The following is a 24,117-nucleotide window of genomic DNA, read 5'->3' as shown; positions in this document are numbered from 1 at the left end:
ACAGTTTATCTTTGCTGTCGTGATCGGTTGAGCTTTCTTTAAACCTTTATGGATTAGCATTCTGCTATAACACCTTAAAAGCTTAGCTTTGTTTATTTTCGTCAAGAATGGGGGAGGGATATCAGGTTCAAATGTTCAGGCAACAGTTTATGAATGGTTATTTTTCTTACACGGGAATCAATATATTCAGGTACCGAATGCAAGGCACAGCTAAAGGCTTCCAGAGACGGTACTAGTGGCTCGAATAAAAATATTTGTGAATTCATTAAAAAAAAAAAAAGAAAGAAAGAAGGAACTTTATAAATTTGCATAATTGTTTTAATCTGTAAATACAAAATTTAATCCAGCATTCAAATAGTTCATCACACCCACCAGCTTTGTATGGAAGACCAAAGAGTAAATGGTCTGAAAACTTAATTAATAAAGGTGGTTGAGGATTTTACTAAGTTTGCATTGTTGTTGCAATTAAGAGACAGAAATCCTGCCAAAAGCAATCTGTCATTCAACTGCAGGAAGACAGTACACCATAATACACATAAAACACCAAACAAACGGAACCTCAGCCACACCACTTACAAAGAGGTGTTCAGATAGTATTAACCAGCTGTTCAGTGAATTTTCACAGTGGATTCATCAACTATGAAAGTGGATGATCTATTATAAGACTTCATCATGAATCCAGGTCCAAATTTCTACTATAAGTTGATGAGCACAAGATACTATTTTAAGCTAAACCCAACAATTAGCACACTTCTTTGACCTCTGTGTAATCTAAATGGTTTGCGGATGCCAGCCTGGAATGGAGTGAGAGGTTGTGTTCCTAAGCACGGCCAATAATCCTCTGTGCAGCCGAACACTATTCCAAGGAAACACTAATTCTGTAATCAGTCATGCTGGCAAACTTATGACCTCTCAACTTTCGTATCTAAAATGACGCAAGTAGGCACTTGCATGTTCCTAAGAGCAACACAGACACTAAAGAAGTTAAAAAAAAAGTGTCTAGTGGTGCTAGAAAAAAATAAAAATGTAAACCTGGGAAAGTAATTCAGAAAAGAGGAGGAAAAAGTCCAACTTATTTGCAATTAGTGTGCTGTTTGTTTTGCTTTCTTATCGGGAGTGATCTTTATTCTGCACATTCCAGTGAATGGCCATTAGCTATTAATTTATCTTCTTTCTGACGGCAAGTGGAGCACCATCCCAGAGTTTCAACATTCCCTTGATGCTGCTCTGGTTAATGCTTGTGTGCTATTTAAACAAAGCATATTCCAACCAGATCTGACTATATATGGAATTCCCTGACAAGTAAAAATTTGGATGCCCTACAAAAAAGAACCATGAAAACAGAATACACACACAAACACACAAAACACTCCAAACTGCACAACCTCAACATGTACTAAAACAGGCTCTTGGTGGCAAAAGTCAGGTACCCAGTGTGACCAACCATCTCCCTGAGTGGCACGCCACTTTTGAACTGCACAGTTCCTTGCTGCAGATTAGCGCACGGGCTACCTTGGTTTGATGGGTTGCTGCTGTCAAAGCCAGTGCTAGAATTATCCTCAGCTGCTTTTCCAAGGTCAGGGATTTGCAAGCTAATTGTCCTTACATTGTACACTCGGAGCAGAATTTCCAAGGTGTTAATCTCTGTAAAACCATATTCTTCCATCGCTAGGCAGGTTCTTTGGACTTGTTCGATGCAGGGGGAAAAAGAGCAGATGCGGCCACCTGCAAAATGAGACAGGTAGTGGAAAACAGAGCAAAAGCCAAAACAAAGCATTTATTATCTTTTTTCAAATTATCCCAGATGCACATAGAACTACTATTATACAGACAAAGTGAAAACATTCTTCAAGAAAATCTCCATAAGGCAACTATGCATGTTTGAAGTGCACAAAATCAAACATGGATGACCCTACATGAAGCTTCAGACCCTTTAAAAATTGCAACAGCAAATTCATTCATCTTCCAAATCCAGTGTTGCCCACCACATTTGTTCACGATAAAATCGGTAAAGTTGATCCCTTTAGATAAGCGATTCTTTTGGAATCACTATCCACTATTCTGGACTGAGGCACCGAACTGAAGTTGGCACCTACACAAAGCCAGAAGTCATTCTCCACACACTGTACAGAGTTGCCTTCATTAGAATATAAGCGTGCGTGCACACACACTCTGACAAAAGCGGCTGTGTTTATTTGAGAACGATGGTATGCGTGTACAGAATAAAGTAATCTCTCCAGGCCATAGATGGAGCGCTGTTAAGGCTTTACCCTTTTAGTCAAGCTGACTAGCATGTCTCCTGAGCATTAAAGTTTACTGAATATCACATCAGGCAGTTTTACAGCAAATGCTTCAAAACTCTAGGATAGGACGTTTAAGTCACATAAACTAACACTTCTCTCCTTGTCTACGCACAGTTTAGATTTTCGATTCTAAATACAGAGTATTAATAGGCCCCCTACAACTTTCTGCATGCTACAATGTCATCTTAACAGCTGAGAATAGAATGATTCAGATTTACTCTGAAAAGCCACAGCCAAATCAGATCAAAGAATTATAAGGACACTGTCTGCCATAAAGCCAGGGCATGTGCTTTCACCCAGGACACAGTGTCCCACAAGGCAACTGCCCTTCCTGAAAAGCTTTTGTGCTGGGGGAAGGAACACTGGGCAATGCAGCTTCAGCTATTGTTGTACTTATTACAATTAGATGAAAATGCCTGCTGACCTGATTTGCATTCCTTCCCAGCCCTCTCCCAGGCTCATCTAGTCAAGCCTTCCAACACCAGTTGTCTCAGTAGAGAACCCATGCAAGAAAGAGCAAAGCAGCCTGCTAAAAATAGAGGCTATGCTGGGACTATGTGAAGCCTGCTTTATCTCAAACTCCCCTTTTTTTTCCTTTTTTGTTTCTAAAGTCACATCTCTAAAAAAAGAAAGCATCAGGTCTGAAAGCATAACTGTAGCACTCTAGTTACTGTGCAGCAATGCTGTGCTGGGAACTGACTGGAGAAGAACACTTTCCATGACCATTAATCCACCATACACTAAGTAGGATTTAATTTTAGTCCTGAAATAAAGTCTCCACAGCCAGGGGTTCTTATCGTGCATCTTCAGAACAAAGTACCCTGGACAAGTAATTCCCTGGAGTGACAATTAAAAAACAAATCTAATAATCACCTGCAAAATTAATGCTGGTATGTGTCATTATTAACCAACTCTGTTGATGTCGATTTAATTGCACACTCAGTCCGCTAGCTCCCATGAAATTAGATTTATATGTTCATCAGGATGGCCAGGGCTACCAAAATGATTCTGAATCAGACAGCTAATCTTTTCTGGCCAAAGCTGTACACACTTCTACCATGTTTGTAGATGTAAAAGAGAAAAGCTCAGGAAGGAATTTCTGTTACATAATTAGAAAGCTACTATGATGCACATACGTTATAAAGAAAGATGTTATATTCTTATTGTGTAGGGAACTGAACAAATGTCTAACTTAGCTAAATGTCAGTTCAGTTCACAATAACTCTTTGTCTGCAAAGCAAGAATTTGCAGAGAGACCAGAGACTTACTACTATTTCATTCAGGCTTTTTGGTTTTGGTGGTTTATATTGCAATAAAAAAAGGGAAATAGATTTACATTTACATTAAGTCTGTTCTTATTTATTCTGACTACAAGGGTTTCAAGATATGTTTAGGCTTTCGAATTCACATGCTCTAGATTTACAGTCAAAAACTAAGAAGTCTGCACACAGCTGTTGCCATACAAGCTGCAGAGCCGCCTACGGTTCTTGACAAGCCTTCAATTAAAGGCAGAGCACCCTTCATTTTGCCTCGGGATGGTCAGCTGAGCACAGCATGTCAACACCAAATTTGGTGATGATTTATCAGACTGCCTCCTTGTAAAGCTGACTGCTTGGGGAAGTAGGGTTACAGAACATAGGCTTTCAAGCTGCTTGGTAGGGAAGAAAGCTCTTGCTTGCAATAGCTAATATCCAGAGGGGAAGCACAAAAAATAATGTTAACTTACTTACTGCACTGCTGGAAGCTTCTCAGGTATGAAGAGTGAGAAAGAAGCGCAACAGGTGCTGTTCCATATAACTGAGAGCATCCAGTGGGTTTTAGTAGTTCTGCCAATTTCATTTTTTCCCTTTCATACCTATCGTTCTGGTTATTATTATATACCCCTCCCAAATAAATATACCTACAAATAGCTTAGAAGCAAAACCACCAAGCATCTGTCTTCATGGATCCTAACAAGTGGGAGAGGGGTCTCTTCTGCTTTTTCCTGTACACGCCATTGGGCAGGCCAATTTGACTTGCAGACTGGACTTGTTTGATGAAGCAGATATTAAGAGAAGACTGGAAAGCTACAATCAGCAGAAGGTTGGAAGGCAAAAATGAAATTGCAGTTCCAGACTGCGAGAGGCTGTCTAAAATAGAAAGATTTGGGAAGCTTCAATTGCCATGGTGTGTTTAGACCAGCAAAAAAAGTGGACTCTGAGCAGCAGAAAACCAGCACTGAGAAGGACATGCGCATCTCTTCTAGGAGCGGAGACGTCGTCATCTTCAACAGACCAGATGCTTCTGAATTCTCTACACTGTGGGCTGCCCTCCGTACACCCCCCCCCCACCCCCCCCCACCCCTCTCCCCCCGGATTACCAGCTAGGCAACACCCTTTCTGTCACAATCACCAAACAGATATAAATCTAGATTTCAGCATTCACAATTCTCAGATTCTCTAAGAGCCCTCTTGTCTTTTAGACATCAAGAGGCATTTAGAGCTTAAAGGACTTGAATATGCATCGCTTTGTCTTGCCATGCCAAGGATTCCTTAGTGAATGAGGAAAAGACATGTACTCCCTCCCTCTCCGCTCGCTGGGGCACACTGCTCTGTCTGTGGATCACAAAGGGGTGGACTAGACTAGAGAGCAGTGAAAACAACTCAACAGAAACTTTTTAGTGCAAACTGAGTTTGTGTTCTTTCAGAGCTCTCCTTTTAGGAAAGCTACCGTTCCTAAATTTGGTTAATGAGATCTGTGTGTCATCATAAATTGATATAGTAATTATCTGAGATTAATCCTGTTCACATTGGGAAGCTGTGTGAGCTTTTTGATCTGAAGAGCTGCCTAAAAATGTGTTTATTCATGTATAATGCATCTGACAAGTGCTACAGTTGAGGAGAAGAGAATAATGAGAGTATGAAAGACTTAAAATTTTTTTCTACCTTCAATTTTATAGGGAGTGAGTTCGTTTGAAACATTTAATGGAGAGGTTAAGTCTCCCGAACCCGTAGGCGGCAACAAGCCCACACAGTCCTGGCAGTCATTGTAAACAGCAATAGGGTCAAGAGGATATGAAAATTGAAGTACAATTCAGACGGGAATGATTAGAGAAGAGAGCTTAAGGGAAGGGGGAAATAAAAGAGAAGATTTGCATCCACATAGCACTGTACATTTTAACAGACAGTTTCTAATTAGTAATCAAGGGACACACCCTTGCATCTTTACAAGAGGTCAGTGCCTTGGAAGTTGCTCCTCCTTCAAGAGCAGTTTCTCGTATGTTCCTGTGCAACTCCAACAAACAATTTTGTTTCTGGTTTGTCTGAGCATGGACTAACACCTCTACCAGTTCTATTTAGCTAATAACTGCATTAGGTTTCAAATATGGAAAAACTGGCAGCGCTACCCAGTTGACAAGAACTCCAGTGCATGCTTATGATACAGAAAACGTGTCCAAGTTATGTGCTCTCACTTCCGTAGGTTATAGTATGTGTCACAAGTGCTCTGACAGGTTTTTTCATCATCCCAATATTATTCAGAAGATGCAAAAAGAACATATGTTGTGCAGCTCCATTAAGTTCCAAGGAAAGGGGCCTGTAATTTTAGAATTGATTCCGTGACGTAAAGAATACAACACAGCATTTTTATCTCTGGTAAAAGAACACAGCTCTGGGTTTTGGGACTTCAGTGCATTGTCATAATTGGAAGATTACATTACAAAGATCTCATGGAAGAAAAAAACCACACAGGCATTATCATTATGTACGAGCGAGGCAGGAGAGTCACTGAGCAGCATCACCGTGGCATTTACTCTGTGCTAGTAGGACACTAAAAATATTGCCTCTGTAAAAGGGGACAGAACGTCCTTTAAGTGAGTGTGCTCGTGGGCGATTTGATGTAGCTTCCCTGACAAGTGAAATTAGAGGATTCGGCTGTTGGAAGAAATTAAAGGATGTTTCTTGATTCAGAAAAGAAAATTTTCTCCAAATCACTTGCCAGCTCATTAATAGGAGCTTGATGTGATTTTCTGCAAATGTGACCTTAACCTCTACATTTGCCGGTGCATCCTTCAAAAGGAATTTATTCCTGCTTACTATTCTGGGCTGGCAAAAGCATGCAACAAGGAAATTAAAAAATCAGTTGGCTCCGAATTGGGGAAGAAAACCTAACAACTTCCTTTAAGGATCCTTTCATGCCAAACTACTTCCTACAAACTGTGTAAAGGCCAATAGCTTTGGCCAGCATTCCACAGCATGGATTACGATGCAGGAATCCTTCTGTTTGACTCTTAACACGTGACAGAATCACTTTTACTTCGTGTGCACCTGACCTTCCAATCCCCGACAGACAGGAGCTAGGTTAATGCCCTCCAATGAGATACAACTACTGGGGCTGGCTCAGCAAACAGCCAGTGCTTGGGGACCATATGAAGCTGCTTTGTGGGTTAGCACCCAGTCCTACATCCTAGTGGGGCAGCTTTGCACTAGACCAGATGGCCCCTCAATGTTGAGAGCATATGCTTCAATTTAAAGTTAGTTGTGGATCTTTAACCTCACCTTGAGTTAATTCTCCTTTGAATCAAACCATGTACCACACTAGCAAAGGCTGGTGCCGACATTTTAGCAAGCACTTATTGCTTCATCCATGCATTCCAAAACAATCTCCTGGGGACATGAGAAGCGTTGATACCGACTTGAGTACCACCTGCATGGGTGGAGGATGACAGCATGCTAGACTGTCAGGCTCCGCTTCCTGCCCTGACACATTCCCTGTGTGTTCTTGAGGTACCTCGAGCCCAAACAACATCAACCTTGATATCACTGCCCTCTTCTCAGTGTGATTCAGCCTGGAGTACTCCCTACCCAGATACCACAGGGGTGAGACTTGTGGCCAGGGATTTCAGCTGCTCCTCAAAGCCACACCTGGGTGGTTTGAAAACAGGACCATGAATAGCCTCTGGGGATCAAGAAAAATAGCCAGTAAGACTTTTTACATGGACATGGTATTCTCTGAAAGCTCAGGGGAGGAGGAAGGCAAGCGCAAATGAAAACTGAAACTAGCTAAACCAGGCAATGCCTTACCTGCACCACAGGCTACTGGGAAGATGAGATATTATTTATTCTCTTATACAGCATCTGTAATAACCAAACCTGGCAGGTTAGGACAACAATCAATGGCTATGCTAAGGGGAAAAAAATGCAAACAAGACCTGTTTTAAGTCCATTGTGTACAAACGAAACAAATATAAGACTTTAGAAATGAAAACCAACTACTACTACTACAAAGAGCAGAGTACTGCTGAAGGGCTTTTGTGATGGCTGGAAATGCAGAGGCCCAAACAGGTAGATGTTCCGAGGGAACTTTCCCTGCAGAGTTTTGGGGGGAGACCTGACAGCACCATGTTACCTGATTCAGGTGGATCTCAAGGATCACAATTTGACAAACTCATAATTTAGGGGCTTTATGATGCTGAAGAGGAAGTGGCAAGTCTGAATTTAAGAGTAAAATCTTTAAAAGAAAGGAAGGAAATAAAAGAGGGGTGGTTTTAATAATTTTGTGACTCAGACTGTTAATTTAAACACCGCCAAGGACTGATTTATAATGCAAGAGGCCAATCCAACCTAATATATAGCTGTATTTTTCCATCTCCCTACCTGAAAATTTCAAATCTGTATGAAAATTATTGTACAAATGGGTTTCTGCCTCATATTCCACAGCCTTGGAAGAAATAGCCAATATTTATGAGAGTAGAGTAGGTGGCTGCAGAATTATATTCAAAGCACTACAGTATTCAGCTGTGAGATGACTGTGAGTCAAAAAGTTTCAGGGCATTTAAGAACTGTAGAATATTGAGGATATTTTTGTTACTTCACAATTTTTTCATTTTCTTCATTTTTAAAAATTTAGCCTGAAGGGGTTAACAGCAACTTTGCAAAAACCACAAAGGTCAGATATTGGGAACAGCAGCTATGACTGTAGAAAAGCATTAATCAGCAGATGCTGTAAAAGATAAACAGTGCAGCTCTGGAAATGAAAGCAAGTTCTGCACTGCAGCAGTGCCCGAGAGATATTACAAGCAGCATTTCTGCTGAAAGTGTGACTGGTGAAATCAGCACAGAAGGATGCAGCTGAGATGCAAGCCTGAATGTCAGCAGAGCACACCACCAGAGAAGAACCTTCCAGTCACAAACCTACTGTGCCATTTTATTCTTTTAGCTCTTCAGAGGTTGGCAGTGCTTTAAATGGGAGGCCAAAATACTGTAAGTAGTGTATTTACAGCATACTGCAAGGCATAACATGAGTGATAAATGTACTCTGTAGAGGATCATTAACACTCAGCCTACTAGGAGCTGCAACTATTCAGGATCTTGAGCTTAAGTAGGAGAGAAAACACTGATTTGATAAGGTTTTGTTAAGGTTAAGAACTCTCTCTTACATACTGTCTCAGCTGAACACTCTATAATGAATACTGTGGTTTTAAAGAGGAGGCTAGCTGATGCTATGTATTGAATTCGCTTAGCTCTGATTACATTCAAAGTACCTTAAGACTTTAGGGAATAAATTACCACTATCTGGCAGTACAGCTGCAATGTTTGCATGGCACATCACAATAAAACCCACAGTGTGAATGGTTCAAATGTGACCCTGTCCAGATGTGAGAGAGAGGGCGTGGAGGGAAAAGAGTGGAACAACTCATTTTCTCCAGTGATGCTTTATCACTATCTAACCCTTGGAACGGCGGTGAACAACAGCAGTATGTGCACAGCGTGTTCTTACTGCACAAGAGCTTTAACTATTTGAAAACAAAACAAAGGAGCATTATGAAATTATCTGCCTGCGGTAGGGAAAGGGAAGCAGTTACAGATACCCTTCTATCATATTTTAGATTTTACAGCAGTAAAAAAAACCACAACAAAACTACCCACATGATTTGGAATAAAACAGAAATGTGTGTAAGTTTGTACCTATTACTACTGCAATCAATTATATTTCATATGAAAAAGAAAAACAGCTTTGTTTATATGCAAAATAGCAAAATAAAAAAAATACTCCTGGCTCAGTCAGGTACTATGAAACCCAAAAGGTGAGCCTTAGACCCATACCAGATCTCAGACACTGGTGGCTGTTTGCAGCAAAAACCGCAGCAAGGATCAGCAGCTTCCTCCAACAACCAGCCTTTTGACTGGTAGATAAAGTGTGCGATGCCACTTCACAAACACAAAAATGTGGGATTTTAAAGTATTATTTATATTGCCTAAGCAGATGTAACCTTGTAGCATAGCACAGAAAAGTATAGCCAGATGGTACGGCCAGTTTGGGACTATAATACCTCTTCTAGGATTTCAAATGCTGGAGTGAGACAAGGATTCAAAACTTGGAACTGTTCAAGCAGCTCTGCTTAGTATTCTAAACATGCACCACTTAAATAATTCAAATTGGACTGTGCAATGCAGCGCCTTCTAAGCTGGGAAGTCAGCTGAGCGTTGTGCTCACTAGATTAGATAATTTGAGCATGGGAAGGGCATCGTACAGTGCAGTGAAAATTACTTTTTTCCCAGGACACACTGGAAAGCAGCTACAAATTGAGCTGTAACCCTTGCAGGTATAGAGTGCTAACAAGTCTCTCTCTATTTATTCACTTTTTAAAGAAAGCATGTGTTACATTGGTATCAGAAAGCCTTCTAGAAAATTTTCAGTAGTAGCTGAGGTAGCCTAACAGCTGGGTCGGTCCTGACTGAGCAAGGTAATGCACATTCAGTGACCTTTAAGAACAAGCTTAAATCCTGTGATTTCGAGAAGACCTAGCAATTCACTTAAAGTCAGGCCTGTCATTACATGTTTCAACAAAGAACTGGGCCTTGGCACACAATCAAGTTTTACTAAAAACTTTTACTTGCCCATGCTCCCAGCATGGGCACTGTTCAGAACTCCATGCTCTCTTGATTAGAAAAGTCACTTTCGTAGATGGAAGTGATCTGGCACAAGTTAGTTCAGATCCACACTAGTATAGTTACACTAGTATAACATTAATTAGGGAAAAACTTATTCCAGGATAAAAGAATGATTTATTCACTGAAGCTTATCTTTCAATAGGAAAAAGATTTATAATAAACTGATGAAATCCATCCAATACCTCAACAGCAGTTCTCACTTGCTGTTACAGTCCCAGAATAACTGGCATAAGCTAGAACAGCCTTTATGTTCCATTCCCACTGCAACCAACAGCAAACTTCTCATTAGCTCCAACAGCAGAGATTCAAGGCAGAAATTGGCAAGCATATTTAAGTATAACCACATTTTCTTTAACATTACTGATGGGGTGCTCTGTTAAATAGGTCCAAATCTGCAATGATTGATGTGAAGTGTGTCTGAACACCTTTTATACAAACACCTTTCCACTGAATTGCCGAAGAAATTTGCTTTCAGCATTTATTGTTACTGCTGCTTCCCACATACCACAGATCTAGCAAAATGCACTTGAAGAAGGTTCAAAGGGTTTTTTATAAACTGCCCATGCTAATTGTAGCAGCTAGCACAGGCCTGTAGGAAAGAGTTGTTCTCCTTTCAAATCTTCCACTGTAAATTGAAGACCTCTTTTGAAGGTTTTTCACCCTTAGAAATGCCTAGAGACTTTGACATTTGAGAATAGTGATCACACAACGGAAGTGAGCAGATCTAGCGTATTGCTCAAAGGCAGAGATGTGTGCATGCACAGTACTTCCTGAACAGAAAGAGATAAGCACAGTTACCTTCAGCTTTTAATGCTGACTTTGCATGTCCTATGGCTTCCCATGGAGACGGAATATCTAGGAACACGGCATCTGCAACATTTTTGACACCAAACCCATTTTTGCAGACATCCTGATTGGTCACAGTGACCAGATGCTCCACCCCATGCTCCCGAAACTCCTCCCTGGCCTTCTCGGCCCTCTGTTGATGGAACTCCACCGTATACAGGTGCCCTGTGGGAGCCACTGTCCTGATGAGAGCGTGGGAGAGGGATCCGCTGCCCGTACCTAGAAAAGACAAACAACTCGTGAAATGCCTTTCGACAGTGCTAAGCATTAGAACAATGGTCTTCTCCACTAGTCCTCCTGCTTGGAACACTTACTCAAAACTCAAATGAATAGAAACCATTGGTTAAACTACTGAAAGAGAACACTCCTTCCTTCACAGGGAGAGAGGGACTAAATGACCTAGGAAACAGTCTTCAGGGTCCTCAAAGCATTAATTAAAAATCTGTCAAACTCAGGACCTGTGCTATCTCCCTAGAGCAGAAAAATAATGCCAAGAGTCAGCTAACTCCAACAAGTGCCACAAGAGAACACAAGGAAGTAAATGCAACAGGAAAAATTCAGGGAAATTAACCAGAGAGTTTTTCTCAAAGTGCCAGACTCTTGCAGGGTGAAAAGAGATGAAGGCAAATTTTAACATATTTTCAAAACCCTGTACTTCATTAAAACAAAAAAAGTATGTTGGCAAGGGTCCAAGCTTGAAAATCCTGTTAACATCCATGCAAACAAATGCCCTTAGGATATGGAGTCTGTTTGCCTGGGCCTCTTAAGAGACACTGGCCATCCTCAGCTCCCACTGAAATTACCCAAACTAAGGCCTCTCGGCTCTTTGCAGTCACACTGACCAAACGACCTGATTTCACAGGTGACTTACATACATATACACCTACACAATCTTAACGAAGTCTAATGAGATCCATCACATACCTGAAATTGTATGTAAGTAGAATTACCATGTACAACCAGGGACTAACTATTAAGACACATATTTTTTTCTTTGTTTTAGTTTGATAATTTAGGAGACTTATTTTTAATGATCCACTGGCATATTAAATAGATGAATGACTAATAACCAACGTTTTCACTGAAGAAAACACCCATATACCAATTCACATTGCAAATTACTCACTCAAGTGGCATTTAACAGAATAACCCCCCAAACTCAAAACCCCACAGCAACTGCAAATTATCTGTGTTTATTGATTTATAATTCTGTACTTGGAACATATTTCTCCTGTAGAAAGAAAATCTATTTCTAGCTATCTTCAATGACTGTTCAGGCTAAATTTCAGGCTTAAGCAAGTTCTTTCAACCAACATAAATCTTAAAAAATTTATAAAGGACAGAACCTGAAGTACAGCAGTGGTGGAGAAAGCTCAGAAACCACTAGAAAGGAAATTAATAAGGGGACACAGGGGCTGGTACAGCTGCTTAATTGGAGCAATACTTTCCGTAACCATACAGGAAGTCAAAGTTTACTGACGGATCCAAGGTTCTTGCCCTCTAGTCACATAAGGGGAGAAACATTGTCGTGACACTGTATTTAATCCAACAGCTCTGAAAGGGGAGCCATTCAGAGGGAGCTCAGGGCCCATGTTTGCCACCAGATCAACCGACTGCACTGCGGAATCGGCACCACTGATCCTCTGCTTCCCTCTGAGAGGGCTCTGAGCCCAATGGGCAGACTAGCACCCTCCCCCCAGCTTTAATGGGGCAAGATAAGCTGGGGAGGGAGGACCTACAGATTTTAGCACTGGCCTCAGCGAGGTCCAAGAGAGGAGAGAAACTGTGACACACACATTTACTTAACGTGAAAATCCATGCATCCATGCCAGTGTTAAAATAAAGCAAACAAAAGGCAAAAGACAGTGACATGTGCACACATGAAAAACTATCTGGTCATGGCATCTGTAGGCTCTAAATGTCAGCATAAACTTTTCCCTGGTCAAAAGGAGTAATGGCAGCACAGTAGCCATGTGGTTGCAAAAACTCAATGATATATGGGCATAGCAAAGAAATAGCATTTCACTCATTTTTTTTTTTTTTTAATGACAAGAGCAGGGACTATTGTCCACAGGATGCTAAAATGACTGAAATTCTGCCTTTACATTTCATGCCAGAAGGCAGCATTGCACAACTGAGAACTTTTGCAAACTGTCGGAATTTAATTATTTTGCCTCACAAATGGGTAATGCTGCATACTTTCTGCATCTTTCTCTGCTAATCTAAAGGAGTGAACAGAAGGACTGTCAGCACAGCTGGGCTGTAAACCGAAGAGAGGCAGCTTGTGCACGTATCCCAGTTTCCCTGTTCATATTCTTTTACATTTTTAATCACTTTCCTTTTAAATCTGCTCTTAAAAACACCACAGAAGATACTGTTTGTCTCCTTCTTAGGAAAACCCATTAAGATTTTTTGGCTTATTTTCTGATACTCTTTTTTTATTCTCCAAGCCAAACCCTGAACTAAAACCAGGGTTGGAAGTCACCACTTGCAGGCGTATTACAGATTGAGCTTTTGTTAAACAAGGTTGCCAGGAATTATTTATTGTTGACTGGCTACCACAAACATGAGAATAATACATATGTATCACATTTTAACATATCAAATTCTATGACACTAACATCATTAATGAGAGTATTTCTGAAGATGCTGCCTGCCTTCTCCGTGACAACACTCTCAAAACTGCAGGAAAAACAGAACAAGATGGTTATGAATCACCCACCATTGTAAAATCTCTTCTTGAAGAGATGACAGATTCTAAACCCAGTCCTGTGAAATGATGATGACCCTCAAATCTCATGTGCCCAATAGTTCAGCACGCTTGATGTGATTCATTACGAATATGAGGGTCTGGCAGTTCAGCATGAGTCCATAGTCAACACAACCCCTAAAGCCCAATCAGCACTGTCTACAGAAGGCAGGGATTCAACCCTATGTTTCTCAGATGTTGTAGAAGGGGAAATGAATGTTCTCCCCTGCAAATCTGCAACCTTCAACATTTGAGTCCTCCCGCCACCTTCTCTATTCCTTTTCAATTTCTCTCTGTCCTTATTTAAAAATCGCCACTGAAAAAAGCAGAATTCAGCAAAATGTGCCTCAAAGAGTCTTAGGCACCAGTTTGGAATAAGTTCTAGTCAGGTTCAGGTTTCTTTGGAAAATGAAAGGCATCCTTAGCATGACACAGAATCAGTCAGGGAAGCAGCAAAACACAAGGAGCACTACTGAAACTTGAACTAGAATGCTACCAAACCTGAAATATGGTAGCTGAACTACCTGCATACAAACGAACCAAAACCTGAATGCCCAAAATTACTATTTTGTATCAGAAGAGCCAAGTTGAGAACTGGATGGACTTCACTAGATTTTCATTCCCATATAGGTGCAGTGAAATGCCTGTGTTCCTGATTTGGCCTAGGAAGCAGAAGATAAGACAATTTCTAGAACAAATACAGTTTATAATTTTTACACCAGGATACTTGCCTTTCTGACAGCTTGCACTATAAATAACCTTAGAAACTGTTTTCTCTCTACCACAGGATAATGCCCATTTAACTAGAGCGTATTAATCATGAATGGACTCTAGAGAAGAGAGGTAAAACGATGATAATTCAAACTGTACCGAAGACATTGTTAACACCACAGCTGCTGTTTTAGAGCTCACTTAGGTGAGCACTTAGGTCATTGCTAATGCCTTTGGAAAATATCATGCTCTTTCACATTGACTATTCTGTGATCTTAAACATCTTAGTCAAAAAGCAGAGATCTGCATTGCAGGCATTTAATGAAGACACCGCAGGGTCCCCAATATGCCATACTCAAAGCTCAAAATCTGAAGAGGAGGCACCGTGTAGGGGATCAGCATGTAGACTAGGAAGGTGGTCCATCTCAGTCCAAAGGCATGAATTAAGATCCTGTGTTAAAACCATATGAGTTAGGTGGCTAATGGCCCTGCAGACCCATGTAGCATCCTTCCCTTCTTCTTGGGCTCAAGCACACTCCATTCTTCTCTGATACATCTAAGCTCAGGGGAGTGTTTCTGCTCTCTCCTAAGGCAAGGAAAACAATCCAGTTTTAGAAGGATTTCAATCCTAACAAGTGGATACCTAGATTAAACACTCTAGCTCAGCACCTACTGATACTTCCTTCTGATTTGTAGACAAGAAGGTATTGATCAGATGAACTCCCCGATCATTCCCCTGACCTCAAACAGATCTGTTCTCACTCTCTGCTTATTCAAGTGACAGGTTTTCCACAGAGAAGCCTCCACAAATCTCAGCCATCTTGAGACAATGTTCACGTTAAGATGTTCCTCACCTTTTCAAAGCTGCAGTGGACAACACCTGAGATGTTCAAAAATAACACATGCTATTTCAACACTGTCAAGAGAAACATGAGTGTTACCACAGCATCCAGCATAGCACTTGACTGACAACTGAATAAGAGAGTACATTTTTACACTGTTTTCTGTTTAGTCTGGTTTTCTTATTGCAAAGGATATCTGTCTAACCTCCTGGAATCCCACCCATGCTATAAACATAAGTGACCTGATTCTGTGTTCCACTACATTTCCTCATTGCAGGCTATCGCTTGGCTTGTCTTCCCTAAAGATTTCTCATCATGGGTGCTTCTTTTTAAAAAAGGAACTACAAATTATGATTTAGGACCTATAGATGTTAACAGCAGTGCATAAGCAAACACATTTCGGAATAAAGCTGAAGAAGCTTTTAAGTGCATACATAGGTTCATATTGCTTGAAAACAGGAGAAGTGAAAAGTATGCAGAGTATTATTTAATACTGGGTCAACACAGTATCTAGTAACACTTTAATAGAACTGAAGTTTCTTCTGCAAAATTTGGCTACCTAAGATACTCTAAAATAAGTAAATACAACAAAACAATGACAGTGTTGTTGTATTTGTCTCCTAGCTACGCCACTTAGACCTAGAAAATAACAAGACAGCTCATGAGTCAGCCATGAGAACGGAAGGAGCCTCAAAACTAAAGGAAAAGTAGTCTTTAGACAGAGCTAACAACTCCATGGCTAATATCTGTCAAGAAACACTGAACAGAGGAAGACTGCTCACTGTACATGACAAGTTTATGTAACAGGAGAATCATTAATAATTTTTAGCAAATATATTAAGAGATATTAAGCATCTGATGGAAACTAACCCGAAGATCTTACTGTGAAGATAGTCAAGGGCAAGTCATGGTGGCAGAGGTAAGACACAGCAAGAGCAGGGACAGAGAGAGGGAGGAGGAGAGGGAGGACGAGAGTTTCAAGGAGATGAACTGGCAGCTGAAAGAGGAAACAGCACATCAAGAAGTTTCCTTTACAGAAGATTAGCTCTTTCTCCTGCCTATCTGTTGTGGACACCATTCTGAAACAGCATTCTGAAGCATTTTGGGCAGCAGCCTGGAGGTCAGAGGGCCACTGCTCACTGACCAGATTGAGGAGTTGGGGGAAGGATAGTAGGGAAGTTTTCAAGGCTGGCACTGCCTGCAAAAGGAATGGGAATGTGAAGACTGAAAAGAATTTTTCCTTAGAGATTGAAGAGTCGGAGTTCTTTAGGGAGGGATCTTCTGCAGAATGGACATAATATTGTTAAGTTCAGAGCTGCATGAGAAACGCACGTGGTGGTCAAGTGAAATGATAAGATGAAAGTGAGTCCAGAAAGTCTGGAAACAAATGCTTTAGGGTATGAATGGCATTCCTCGTCAGCCACAAGTCTGAATACATTAGAGTGATGCCTCATGTGGCCACAGTTTTGGTTCAGTTCTTTGGTATGCCAAGAGAATACTATGCTCTCTGACGTTTGTACTGATGAGGCCTTTCTTATACTTCAGAGGTGCTATACAAGGATCAGGTTTTCGAATTCTTCTCTCACTCTAACCTGAACAGCTGCTAAGAGGTAGATAAGGGAGACATTATAAAACATAGACTTAATTAGTATGAGCATGTTCCAAAATCAAATTAATACTTACAAACTTTGGTCTGTACTTTACACTAAAGATAGAGCTGCAAACAGTTTACATATACTTATGCCACAAAAATTGTTAAGATGTGAGCAGTATTTGTCAAAAAGTCTGTAAGCACTTCAGAAGAGTCATGAGCATACAGCTGACTTGCTGGGACTCCACAATAAACTATTAATAATTTATTAAGTATCCATTAATCATTAAGTCCTCATTAATTTTTTATGAGTGTACTCTTAACAAAATCTATACCCAGGCTGTGAGTTTGAAAATTTCATAATTGTTTTTGAGAAGCTCTAGTGTAAGGCTGGCCGGCAGCTCTTGTTACTCCTCCACAGAGAAACCATGAGGACCCAGAATACTGTTCTCAGTCTTCAGAAATCCAGTCTGTGGGCTCAGAAACCCATTGCTGTGTGGCAATGAACAGGGTTTAGCAATTTTTAATTTGGGATTTAGCTGAAGGGAAACAAAAAATCCAATTAACATTTTTGCTCATGTGAGTCTGATTTTGCTGAATGCTGAAGGATCAGTGGGATGGTGGTTAGAATACTTTTGATTAAATTACATTTTGTCTAAATACTATGCTCCATCGAAGCCAAAATATTTCCGAGATTTATCAGATTAAATGAGGTTTCACAGTGCTGTACTGCATTCCCTGAGTAATTCTGGGGGTTAGGACAGACACTTATTTAGATCTCACCAGGGAGAGAGCACAGTAAAAAAGCCTCGATACGTGGGTACTGGAAAGAAAAACAAAAAAAAGGGTTCCACACACTTTTGTTTGGAAAAAATATCTGAAGGGTTTCATATTGGTTCCAATGTAGTATAAAAATAAATGTAAAAAACTCAAAATCTGTTGTCAAATGGAGTTGTTATACTACAGGCAGCTGTAATCACTGGACTGAAAATAGCCTTGCCTGGGAAGTTGACATCAAGATTAGTTTTGGAAAGTGTGGTGACACAAAAAAAAAAGATTCAGCTTATTTCTTTATCTAGACGGTGGCTGCACATGTAATGAACGCAAATGGGATCAGAGTTACCTGACAAGAATTAAAGTTTCACACTACCAGGCCACCCACAGCAGGTATTTTAGCAGCTGTCTCAAGTATCCTTTCATTCTGGACAGATCAGGCTGTTAAAGACTGTATCAGAGTGGGGAATTCCTCAGACCAGGGACCAATGCTTTCAAGAGATCTTAGCTTGAGTAACAGTGCTAACAGTTTTAAAATCTTAACATACCTTTATAAACTAGAAATTAGCAGGAGACAGAAAAAGGATCATATTCCTACACCTCCATCATGAAACATCAGGCAAATGCCGAGTTCCCTTATAGTCTCAATGGAGTATGCTTGGATCATTTTAATTATGCATGCACTGCTGACAAGCTTGCTCTTTATGTATTTATTAAAGATGATTAAAAATAGTAAAAACTGTATCAATATGTTTATATCATTTATGACAAATTATGACTAATCAATTTAAACTGCATAATTCAAGTGATATAAAATTAAGCCTTCTGGTTATTCTACTGAATTTTTATAATCACACACAAAAGATCATTTACACTTGTATTGACAGCATTACAACATGACACAGAGGGTATTTCATCTTACTTTATCGATCCTTTCTTCATACAGTTGTGGAGACTAATCCACAATTCTGCTTGCTTACACTGGGTGAATGCAGGGGACTCTTCTACGGTCTAATTAGTAAGACAAGAAGAAAAGAGCCTGGCTTCTTTACAGTGCCTGCTTTGCCAGTCCATACAGCTACTATGTATATCAGTTTAATTTCAAATAATAAAAAAGACAGACATCCATGCTAATTAATGCTCAAAATACATCTAAAACCAGCACCAGCAGGAAGCAGACTCAAATGTCATTACTAGACCAGATTTCCTGTCTTGTTTCTATTAATCACCATTGGGCTGGTTCCGTCTAGGCCACACAAGGTTAATCTAGAACTAATGATTTTGGATCACTGAATACTGTCTAATTTAGGATGGCACCAAAGTAGGTTACATCATCACACTGGAGGCTCCATTTGTCAATACCTGTAAAATTTTTAATTCAAATCACCACTTCTGGTCAGTTGTAAGCAAATTTGCAGTAAGATCTCTTGCTTCAAGGTTAACGAGATGAATTTGACGCAATACTCTTTCTTTCTTTCTTCATGAACAGTGAATCTTTCAAGCAATACAAGCACAACTATAGCAGTAAAACTGTTCACTTTTCCCGGAAAGCTGAAGTTATAATACTTTGACAGCATAGGCATTAAAATAAACCTGGGGACATTTTCCCATTAGCAAAAAGGATTGTTTGTGGCTATGACTTTTGACTCATAACATTTTTGGGACTCTGGATAGGTTACCTCATCAAGTGTTTCTATTTCTTAGCTGTTCAGATGAATGAGCTTTTAAACATTTTCATCCTCTCTAGGTACCTTTGACATTACCAAAAACATTTTATGTGCAGCTCCGTACTTTAACATTCACCTATTCCAAGTGAGGCAGGACACGGAGCAATTCAAATCTCCTCCACCCTGAATATTTTGCTGTGTTTATTTTTCCCATCCTGTTTAAACATAGCAGGGAAGGGAAGAGGTGAAGAGCTGCCCAATGAACAATACTGCTACTTCCCATGACAACCCTAAAAATGCCTGATCGTCCTACAAACCAAATTATAAACTCGTAGGACCCAAACATTTTAGCAGTACCAGAGGCTTCTGCATAAGTCTTTGGCTGTTTCAAGTGATGCTGTACAGCAACCAGCTCCATATACCACCTGTTTCTTAATGGGTGCAACTGGATACAGAGATAAGTGGCGTTTCAGTTGTGTTGGAACATGGTCATTATGCCTGCAAAGGTACCCAAAATTATGCTTGGGTGGGAACAGAAAATGGTAAATGCAAGAAAATGCAGTGCAGCACAACCTCGTCATGCTGATCCTTTGCCATAACTATGCTTGAGAGGGAAGTGATGAAACTGCTTCATAAAAAGACTCAAAGGAAACAGAAAAAACAAGGACAAACTACCTCAGTTCATATTTTTCCAAACTACAGAGATGCAATCAAATCAAGCAAGCCTTATAATACCTGCAGTAATAAAGTCATGAAGGCATTATTATAAACTGTATCTAACCAGGAAGATAATCTATTAATATAAAATTTCACTCCTTACTTGCAAATTAAGCAAAATCATGGAAGCTGTATTAAATTAAACCAAGTTTAGAAACAACACACAGCCCTGTGATGAACACATCATCCATTGTATTATAGAGCTACAGTGGTTTTGCATGCAGTTGCAGTGCTACAAGTGGATCACTTAGGAAGAGAAGGACAAAATATATGTACTTACATGGTATCACATTATATAAATACTGCCACTTTATTTCCCTTATTAGTTCAACACCCTATCATCAGAGTCTCTTTCACTGGTTTATCTCAACTATTTTCTCTCAAACTGCAAATTCAATGCCTGAATTTCAATTCAAAGCACGTATTTAAAAATATTTTTATGTACTTAACAGTTTCAGAAAAGAGAAAGACAAATGTTTATATATTTATTTTAAGAAGATGAACTAATCAAACACATACTCAAAGGTATACCCATACATGAGGCCAGCATACTGAGGTAACATTACGTGTTGAAGAAACAACAGCTGATAACACGTGCACATGAAATAGAATTACTCAATGTGTAGGCTGGGAAAATTATATCACAATGGAAAAAAAAGAGACTTTTTGCAAAATGTAAGGATAAGCCTGGTTTTTCATGAAAGTGTTGGTGTTAGTTCTTAATAAAGGATTTCAACATATTAATTATTACCTGATTCACATACTATGGAGCCTGGTTTTAGTTCTAACATCATGGTGATTATAGAGATGTCAGTGGAATACAGAATCTGCGTCCTATGCGGAAGATTCATGGTCCACAGTTCTGGAGTTGGATGAAGAATAAAAACCCATCCTCCTTTACTGCAGGTCACTTTGGAGCCATACTTCTTGCCTATGAGGTCCGTGGAATGCCTGATGACCCCGTACTTAGTCTGAGTTACAGTGCCATGCTGCACTTTCACAGGAAACATGGATTCATGGCCCAAGAACACAATAGCTGTGTCACCATCCTTTATTGTATCTCCATATTCAACAAAACTCATTGTGACAGCCTTGTAGCTGGCTGATGGTTGTCACCTAGAAGAGAATAAATATGTCAAGAGTTTTGCAGGATGACGATGGAGCTGAAACTACAGACATAAAACCAAGTAATTTTATTTTCCCCAATAAGAACAAACCACACTGTGCAAATAAGATATTAGCGAGAGAACTCCATGAAGTTCAGGGACCGCTCCCCCGCTGCATTCCTGATCCAATTAAAATCAATGGAAAGATCCCACAGATTTGCATATAACCAGTATTTTTCCCATTTTATGGTACATTTTAAAGAAAATTTAGGAAATACATTATCATTTACTCAGCCTGCTCCACAATATTACTGAGAAACTTGCAAGGTAGTATCAATTTCAGTGCTCTCTTCAATTCCAGTTCACAAGCTCTCAGAGTATGTTGTTAAGTAGTAATTTTTATTTACATCTGCTGGCTTATCCCTTGGTGATTTACAACATAAGACAACTGGTACTTGCCTGGATAGCAATTCCTAGTTATTAGGACCACTAAAAAAAGTTTACTTGAAAGTTTTCCAAATGAAAGTTTAGAGAGAGAATAAAGGTAGTGTCTGCATTAATTTATGCATAAATTTTACTAACTACAAGGAAAAAAGAATATTGTGGCCTTTAATTTGTCGTTGGGGGTGCAAAGTAATTGTCTGGGAAGTGATCTGTGCTGCAACTAAATGTAAACAACCATTTGCAAGCAAATGCAAACAGTTGTATCACTTTAGCCCCATGGTCTCAGAGCTGTTTAGAGAATTACAATTAAATTTTGTTGTCTCTGAGAAGGCAATCTAGAAATTAGAAGGCAGCTTACAATGAAACCTGGCATTGCCTTTCAGATAAGGCAGCTAACTATCTAAGCTGCAGGTTGATCAGTTTGTGGAAGGAATTGTTTAATGAAGTAATGGTGATCCCAAAGTTAGAAATGAAAGCCTATGACAGAAGGCTTTGAAAGTCAGATTTCTGGTACTTCTTCCACAAGAGAATTAAAAGCAGCATTACTTTGTTTCAGAACAATGATTTGATTCCAGTGCTTTTGTATTGAACGTGTAACAGCTTGGTCCTACTTCATCGTTTTAAAAACTTTTAGTTCTCAAATTCTAGTCTGTTTTTGTTGATTAAAACTCATTGTAGTTCAGTTTGCTGTTAAACAGCTAGATTTATAATTCTTCCACTGCAGCCACTGAGACTGATAAGAGAGATGTGCTTGTGGCCAAAACTTCCAAAGCTTATGACATGCTTACTGCATAAGGTATTCAGATGCCAAAGTCGAATAGGCCTGTCTGGACATATGGTGAAACAGTAAGGGCATCCCATGAATTCAGAAATGTATACGTACTGGACTTTGTGAGATAGTACAAATGCTTAACTGTGTTTTATAGCTTGCGCCTTCTGATTATATTCATGTCTTAATCTTTCATACATGACACTTGTAGTTCTCATTCTAGATACTATTAATGCAACGTAGTTTTCGGCTCTCAGTTAGAACAGTACCATTTGAAAGGAGCTTGACTGTAATCCATTTCTTTCACAGTATTTAGACTGTAGTTACACCCATGTGCAAAAGCCACATTCCTGCAGCATATCTGCAGTGACATGGAGAGCATTATTCTCACTTTGATTACACTAACTGGCTTCCAGTTTCTTTGCCTTCTTTTGAGCCCCTACACTTACCACAGCTAATTGTCACAACAGCATACGCTGACATTCCAAGTGACAAATCTCTCAGGCTCAGCTCTCACCTGGCACATTATATTGATATACTTGGGGTAAACTTGGGGTGTGAGAGGAGTTTTGGTAGTTTCTTTGTCTCCTCCTATGGCAGGGAGCACAGTGATCTACACTCAATTTCATTCATTTTCAATCATCTTCCATTCCCTACCAATGCAGGGCCTCATGCGCTGCTGTTACATTTCTCTCCTTTACTCTCTGGGTAGCACGCAGACGTCTTGGTGCAGCATTACTTTTGCCACACGGTGCTATGGAGTGGGAATGGAAGGGAAGGTGAGGCAGTGCCTCGTGGCAAAGGTTAGGACTTTTCTATGGGCTTGCCATGACTGCAGCGACCTAAACTCAGTGACCCAGGCGATCCCTCGCAGCCTCACAAATTAAACCACTAAAATGATTCCGTGTTCCCTTCACCCAAAACCCAGATAACCTCTCCCTCTCCTGACCAGCCTCCGCACAGACCTGACAGGCTGCCTCTTCCCTCTCTGAGAAGCCTGGCTGCTTGACACGGCACCAGGGGGAACCTCCCGAGGAGGAGGAGAGGAGGAGGCCGACATAACTGTCTCGCCGCCCGGGCAGCGCAGGCCCCCCGGTAACAGGAAGGCTGGGGAATCCGCTACCTGGCCACCCGTTCCAGAAAGGCTGCCCGCGGTCGCAGGGCCTCCCGCCCTCCCCCAGGGCCGTTTCTCCCCGCGCCCCCGCAGCTGCAGCCCGGCCCCGTGCCGTGAGGGCGGTAACGCGGTTCCCGCGCCCTGGGAGCGCATGAGCCCGTCGCAGCGGAGCCGGAAACCTAATGGGTGCTCCGGGGCCGTGTCCAGAGTTGATTGATTTAATTCGGTATTTGCCGAGGGAGGGTTAAAAGCACAGTCCAGGCAGGGAAAGGGAGAGCGCGCCGGCGGGGTCAGAGGAGGGATGAGCCTGCAAGAGAGCAGCATTAACCCGTGACGGGCCCGAGCGGCGGCTCCGCAGGGAGCGGGAGCGCCCTCGCCCTGCCTCGTCCCAGGGCCCCCGCCGCTCCTCAGGACCTCGCGTCCCGCCCTGCAGCCACCAGCTCTCCCCATCCCCAGAGCCGTTACCTTCCGGGGCTGAGCCCCGCCAGCAGGCCCGGCCCGGCTCTCCTCACACGCGGTGCCCACCCAGCGCCTCCTTCCGCCCCGGTCGCAG

The 24,117-nt window shown here is 40.9% G+C and overlaps 1 protein-coding gene across 1 annotated transcript; it reads right to left on the bottom strand.

Moving 5' to 3' along the window:
* Window positions 1-294: 294 nt before the first annotated feature.
* Window positions 295-24,117, bottom strand: TRMT61A (tRNA methyltransferase 61A). Its single transcript, XM_075503664.1, has 4 exons — window positions 24,030-24,117; window positions 20,883-21,247; window positions 11,033-11,299; window positions 295-1,725 (listed from the first exon to the last, which is right to left on the bottom strand). Exons 2-4 carry the CDS (start codon window positions 21,211-21,213, stop codon window positions 1,397-1,399), a joined length of 927 nt encoding a protein of 308 aa, XP_075359779.1. The 5' UTR covers window positions 21,214-21,247; window positions 24,030-24,117; the 3' UTR covers window positions 295-1,396.

Source organism: Mycteria americana, chromosome 5 (assembly GCF_035582795.1).
Source record: "Mycteria americana isolate JAX WOST 10 ecotype Jacksonville Zoo and Gardens chromosome 5, USCA_MyAme_1.0, whole genome shotgun sequence".
Taxonomy (NCBI): domain Eukaryota; kingdom Metazoa; phylum Chordata; class Aves; order Ciconiiformes; family Ciconiidae; genus Mycteria; species Mycteria americana.
Note: the sequence above shows the minus strand (reverse complement) of the source record. Positions and strands in the feature narration are given on the sequence as shown.